We start from the raw sequence: 6,390 nt of genomic DNA, 5'->3' as shown, positions 1-6,390 counted from the left end.
GATCCAAAAACATGCTTAAAAAATATTAGGTCTGCCTAGATTTATAATTCATTCAATTTAAATTTTTCTTTGAGTCAACAATTGAGAGCTTTTAGGTCAAGCAAATTAATTATTCTACATATTTAAATTACTTCTGAGATGTTTATATATGAAACGAAAATTTTTTATCATCTGAAATGGACTAAGATACCCTTATTGGGTCAAGTTGTTGGTAAGCAACTGTCGACTTGTTGCTTAGGTTCATAATTTGATTTTTTATTATCTTAAACGGACTAAAATACCCTTATAGAGTCAAGTTGCTGGTAAGCAAGCAATGACTTGTAGGTCAAGTTCATGACTCACATTTGTTGAAGACCAAATTGTAAAGATTTTTTTCTCATGAATTCCATAGTCTTGGTGGAGATCCTTTTAACTTGATTGGAGAATGAATTTAATTATTAGTCTTGTAAAAAACGTTCATACTAAATAATTTTCTTTTGGATTATGTATATGTTTAAGAAAATTTTCATTTTCATAAATATATATTTATTTATTTATTTATATGAGAACAATGATTTATTTAGTCAAACCTTCATACTTTTAACATAGTTAAGTTGTTTCATAAAATTTTATAATTGTTAAGACTTAAATTATAATTTTATTTAGTTAAATATTATTTTATTATTTATTTAATCTATCGTATTATAAAATTGATCAAGTTGGAAGGGCTTAATCAGAATTGGGCTACTAACATATACACTACACACGCTACTACTATACAAAAATTTTGTTTAATTAAATATTATTTTAATGTTTGTTTAATCTGTCACTGATTTGACAAGTCAAGTCCTGAAGTGGTTTCCTGATTAGGTTAATGTCTTGTTTAGTTCTGAAAACATTGCAATACATAGAAATTGATTTTCCTCCTAAATCAAATCACTTAATACATTTTTAGTAATAAATATTTTTAGGGATTTCACATTTGATTGACAATTTTCTTGAACTACTTTATTTCTTGTCTAGGATGAAGAAAAATTAAAATTACAAAGTACTTGCATATTAATGTAAATTGGCTAAAAGACTTGTTTCCAATTTCAAGTATAGTAAAATTTTAAAATTTTATTTGTTAATTTTTAAAAATATAAATATTTATCTATAAGACAATTTTTTTTTTAATTTTAGTTAGGATTATAAATAAAATTGTTATTTAATAAAAAATTTTAAAAACAAAACTTTTATCACATTTCATCTCTCAATTTAAAAATTTTACAATTCCTCCACCCCAAATTTTCCTTCAAAGTTTAAAAAGTGGCATTTTCCTCCTAAGAGTTTTTCTTTTTTTCTCTAGCGATTATCCACTGTCTCCGACTATCAACCGTTCCCTCTCTTGTCTTATCTCTTCCTCTTAGTCTCTCTCTCTTTCCTCTCCAACCACAAATCAATGAAAATCGTTTGAAAATCTAGATAAAAATCATTTGGAAATCCAAACTATTCATTTGGACATCGTCATCCAAACGAAGAGATCTCTTCATATGGATTTCCAGATAACTTTTGTCAATATGTGGCTAGAGAAGAAAGGAAGAGAGACCGGGAGGGAGAGATAAGATGGGAGGAAGGACGACCAACGATCGAAGACTATGGATCGTCGCTAGAGAAAAGAGGAAAAAAAACCTTAGAGGCAAATTATCATTTTTCAAACTTTGGGTGAGAGAAATTGTAAGTTTTTAAAATCAAGGTGAAAAATGTGATAAAACTTTAATTTTTTAGTAAATAATGGTTTAAATCTTAACTCTAATTGAAAATTTTAATCAAAATTGTCTTATAGGTGAGTATTTGAGATTTTGAAAGTTGAAGGGTGGGACTTTAGATTTCATTATACCTAGGGTGAGAACAAGTTTGGCTAGGCAGATTTAACTTATACTCTGATCAAATAATTGAATTCCATTTTATTTTTGGCCTCTATCCTCTCAGCCCATCTCCTTATTTATGAGCACAACCCTTCTCCTTCGCCTTCTTTCTCCATAGCCACTGCCACTTTCATCAGGAAGAAGCTAAGAAGATATCAACAACAAACACTTCTGTTTTCCCCTCTTCAACTTCCTTTTCCTGGTTCTTATATGGGTCGGTCACCCTGCTGTGACAAAGTCGGCTTAAAGAAAGGTCCATGGACTCCTGAAGAAGACCAAAAACTCTTAGCTTATATTGAAGAGCACGGCCATGGCAGTTGGCGTGCCTTGCCTGCTAAAGCAGGTGATGATAGATTGTCGTCAACTAATGAATCAATAATCAGCTCCAAATCTTCCTTTCCTTTAGCTCCGTAAATGTTATCGTTTTTGCTCAATCGTTTTACAGGTCTTCAAAGATGTGGGAAAAGTTGCAGGCTTCGATGGACTAATTATCTTCGACCTGATATCAAGCGAGGAAAATTCAGTTTACAAGAAGAACAGACCATCATTCAACTCCATGCCCTACTAGGGAACAGGCAAAAAAACAAAATTTCTTTCATTTGTGAATTGTTTTCCTCATGATTTTGATCCTTGCATTGAAAATTTCTAGGGTTTTTCAGGTGGTCGGCTATAGCGACTCACTTGCCGAAGAGAACAGATAACGAGATCAAGAATTACTGGAACACCCATCTCAAGAAACGGCTGACGAAAATGGGGATTGATCCTGTCACCCACAAGCCAAAAAACGACGCTCTTCTTTCGAGCGACGGTCAATCGAAGAATGCTGCCAATTTGAACCACATGGCGCAGTGGGAAAGCGCCCGACTGGAAGCTGAAGCGAGGCTGGTTCGAGAGTCAAAACTCCGTTCACATTCTTTTTACCCTTCTGCTGCTTCGACTTCAGCTTCAGCTTTGAACAAAACCGCGGCTTATGCTGCTGGTTCGACTTCAATCGGTCATGGCGGCGGCGTTGATTTAGAGTCTCCGACTTCAACGCTCAGTTTCTCTGAGAATAATAATAACAATAAAGTAGCCGCGGCTAGTGGGATTGGAATCAATTCGTTGAACATGATCGAGTTCGTTGGCTCTTCTGGATCATCCCCCCATCATCATCAGAATCAGAGTGGAGGAATGATTAAAGAAGAAGATGATCAAGTACAAGATTGGAAATACAAAGAGGGAATTGAAAATTCTTTGTCTTTTACTTCAAGTATTCATCCTGACATGACACTTCCAATGGAGAATCCATGGACTCCTGAGTCTTCGAGGACAAATAATGGCACTGCCAATATGGAGGAAAATTTCACCAATCTTCTGCTTAATGACTCTATCGACGATGGCGGCCGGAGTCTGTCGGATAGTTGCAAAGATTCCGAGAATAGTGGCGGCGCTTGCGGCGGTGGAAGTGATAGTGGTAGTGACTATTATCAAGACAATAATAACTATTGGAACAACATTCTGAATTTGGTGAATTCTTCTCCATCTGACTCCCCTATGTTCTGATGATAATAATAAAAATAATAATTTCATCAAGACTCCTCAGTAATTAATTTGTTTCCTCCATTGTTGAACATTATTATTATTATTTTTAGATCACAGCAATTGGGAATTTCAATTTCATTAATGTTTTGTGTCAAGAACATCATGAATATCAAGTTTTAATATGTTGCTATTTCTTCCTTAATAGTTTAGACAATATGTTACATTTTAGTGATCAATTGCGTGGTATTGCATACATGAAATCAATAGCTGATTTTATTTTCTATAATTTTGTCTTTGGTATAATGGCTGCGAACATAGTCAACTTGGACTCTATCCATATTTAGATACAACAAGCCAAACTTAAGTTGAAGCTTTGGCTCAACTGGAGTTTGGAGATTTGTCAATGATTCTTTATTCAAACTCTTTTTATCTTATAATTCTTTTCTTTCTTGTGATTCATGTTTAGTGATTTTTCTTCATTTTTGTCTTTGTTAATTCTTTTTTTATAACTTGTCATATCATTTGATATTACTATTCATCATACGAATCAATTCAAACTCAAACTCGAACGTGTTATTCCAAATTCAAATCAAGCTTAACCTTATCTTTATTAAAGCTCAGTTCGAATCCACCGTTTCATCTCATTTAATTCAAAATGGTCAAATATTTAATGATATACATTTTATTTTATATGAGAGTATTTTTCTTTAATATTCAATAAGGCTTTAATTATATATAATATTATAAGTGTGTGTGTGTGAAGTGAAGATGCCCCAGTAGGAGATGTATTTATGACAGACTTTATTGTTGTTGGTTTCATGTCACATTCTGCTCACATTTAATAATTGATAAAAATTTTTAAATTTCGTGAATTACGACTTTACATTATCCATATCTTGTCTGTAATACTAGAGAAATTTTTAAATTGAATTTTTTTTGAGACACTTTTGATTTTGAATTTATGTTTGACCCAAACAAGCCATTTTTCACATTGGCGCTTTAATTTGATGATTAAGATTGAGTTTGAGAGTTCATAATATCACCATTTTAGTGCTCTTTTATATCATTCTTTCTTTTTTCAATATATTTTTTTTAGACAATTCTTATTTTCTTATTTGCAATTACTTCTCTTATGATTCTTATTTCCCTTTTTTATGTCATTTTAAACTCAAACTTTAATTGATTAATCTAAATTCAAATCGAATATGATCTTAAACTTATTCGAGTTAGAAACACCTTATAGCACCAAGGAATGGAGTTAAGTTGTACAAAATAAACACATAAATAAACAAAGGTTGGATTGCCCATTTCTATTCTTCATTCTTCTCTTACACAAATATATTATAAAATAAACAAAGGTTGTATGGATTGTTAGATAGTGATAAAGATGAATCATCTTCGTCAGAGACCAAAACATCAGAGAAAGGGAAGAAGGGTAAGACAGTTATTGGAGGGAGAAAGAGTCAAAGAAAAATGGTCGAGAAATGAAAAACTTAAGAGGGAAAAAATGTAATTTTTTAAAATTTAATTTTGAGGGAGGCTAATTATTAATTTTCTAAACCTATGAGAGAAATGAATAATATTTTATTATTTTAAATATATTTTTAATTAAATAATAATTTTACCCTTAGAACTAATTATTTATATTAATTTTAACACCATATAGGTGGGAATTTGGAGTTTGAATATTTAATAGGTATCAATTTGAGTTTACAATAAACCTTGAGTGGGAATATTCTTTTGGCCTTAATGTTATGATAATATTTGTTCAATTGATTTTGAAATAAAAGGAATTTGTTTATATAATAAAGTCGGTAGATAATTATTAATTCAATTAGTACTCTTATTATGGACCAAAGAGAGACTGTGACCAAGTAAGATTATTTGGCCACTGCATAATTCTATTCTCTTGTATTTGTATATGCCGTGCTCAGTAGAGATTCCCCCACCATTTTTATTACAAGTACTTTGATTCTGAGTTTTATATTTACTAATCTAACAATTTATACCATTTATCGTAAAGGGTTACTTTCTTCAACATAAACATATTAGAAAACGTTAGTTTGTATATTCAAGTCTATTTATGAGATTTCACATCTTAACCAATTATTATATTTATAGCGGATAATTTAATATGAAATATTAAACACCATTTGATCCTAATTTATGTGAAATTACTATCCGAAAAGGTCTTATATTCAATGTTTAAACACTTTGGTATTTATAGAGAGTTTTGCACTTATACATACCAAAATGAAGCCTAAAGTGTGTCCTATAGGCAACCGTCCAAAATAAATTCATTGAAATAATCTTTTTTTTTTATTTTAAAAAAAAAGCATATTCTCCTTATCTCTTAGTCGGTTTCTTTCTATAGCTTAATTTGACAGATATATTAATAAATTATGATCATAGCGACATTGTTGAGTGGTCTATATTGCAATAAACATGACCCTTCGAATGCTAATTAATTCATGTGTTGGACTGTGAAATGTGCTTAGATATCTTTGGTAGATTAAGATACATTTGATTTTGGATCTTATAAATTATTGCATGTGCCTATCCTAAAACCTAATTGTGTCAACAAATTTCATATGAGGCAATCTTTTATACATACATACATACATACACACAGAAGTATATACACTCAATTTTCATATACGTACATACACCTTGCTTCTTAATAAATTAATTTTCTTGACCACCGAAACATGACAACATGACATTTTGAGGCAAAGGGTTTTCATTAAATACATTTTTCAATATTTTTTATGACAAAGAAATTCTACTTAGATTGGACTATTCTTTTGGGATTAAACTGATGATATTAAACATATAAAAATCTTGAGTTCAATGACTAGTCTGATAACCATTATATTAGATAAGACAAAAGTTTAATTTTAATATATTATCGATAGAATATTCAATGAAATAAAACTACTCTTACATAGATAAAACAATTGGTTAAAATGTAGAATCTAAAGTG

The 6,390-nt window shown here is 30.8% G+C and overlaps 1 protein-coding gene across 1 annotated transcript; it reads left to right on the top strand.

Annotated features, from left to right (window-relative positions):
* Positions 1 to 1,930: 1,930 nt before the first annotated feature.
* LOC123206900 (transcription factor MYB106-like) lies at positions 1,931 to 3,597 on the top strand. Its single transcript, XM_044624175.1, has 3 exons — positions 1,931 to 2,229; positions 2,332 to 2,461; positions 2,546 to 3,597. The coding sequence occupies exons 1-3, from the start codon at positions 2,097 to 2,099 to the stop codon at positions 3,426 to 3,428; spliced, it is 1,146 nt and encodes a 381-aa protein (XP_044480110.1). The 5' UTR covers positions 1,931 to 2,096; the 3' UTR covers positions 3,429 to 3,597.
* Positions 3,598 to 6,390: the final 2,793 nt, after the last annotated feature.

The sequence above is a fragment of the Mangifera indica genome, unplaced genomic scaffold (genome assembly GCF_011075055.1).
Source record: "Mangifera indica cultivar Alphonso unplaced genomic scaffold, CATAS_Mindica_2.1 Un_0053, whole genome shotgun sequence".
NCBI classification, from domain to species: domain Eukaryota; kingdom Viridiplantae; phylum Streptophyta; class Magnoliopsida; order Sapindales; family Anacardiaceae; genus Mangifera; species Mangifera indica.
This window is presented reverse-complemented; position numbering and strand designations above follow the sequence as displayed.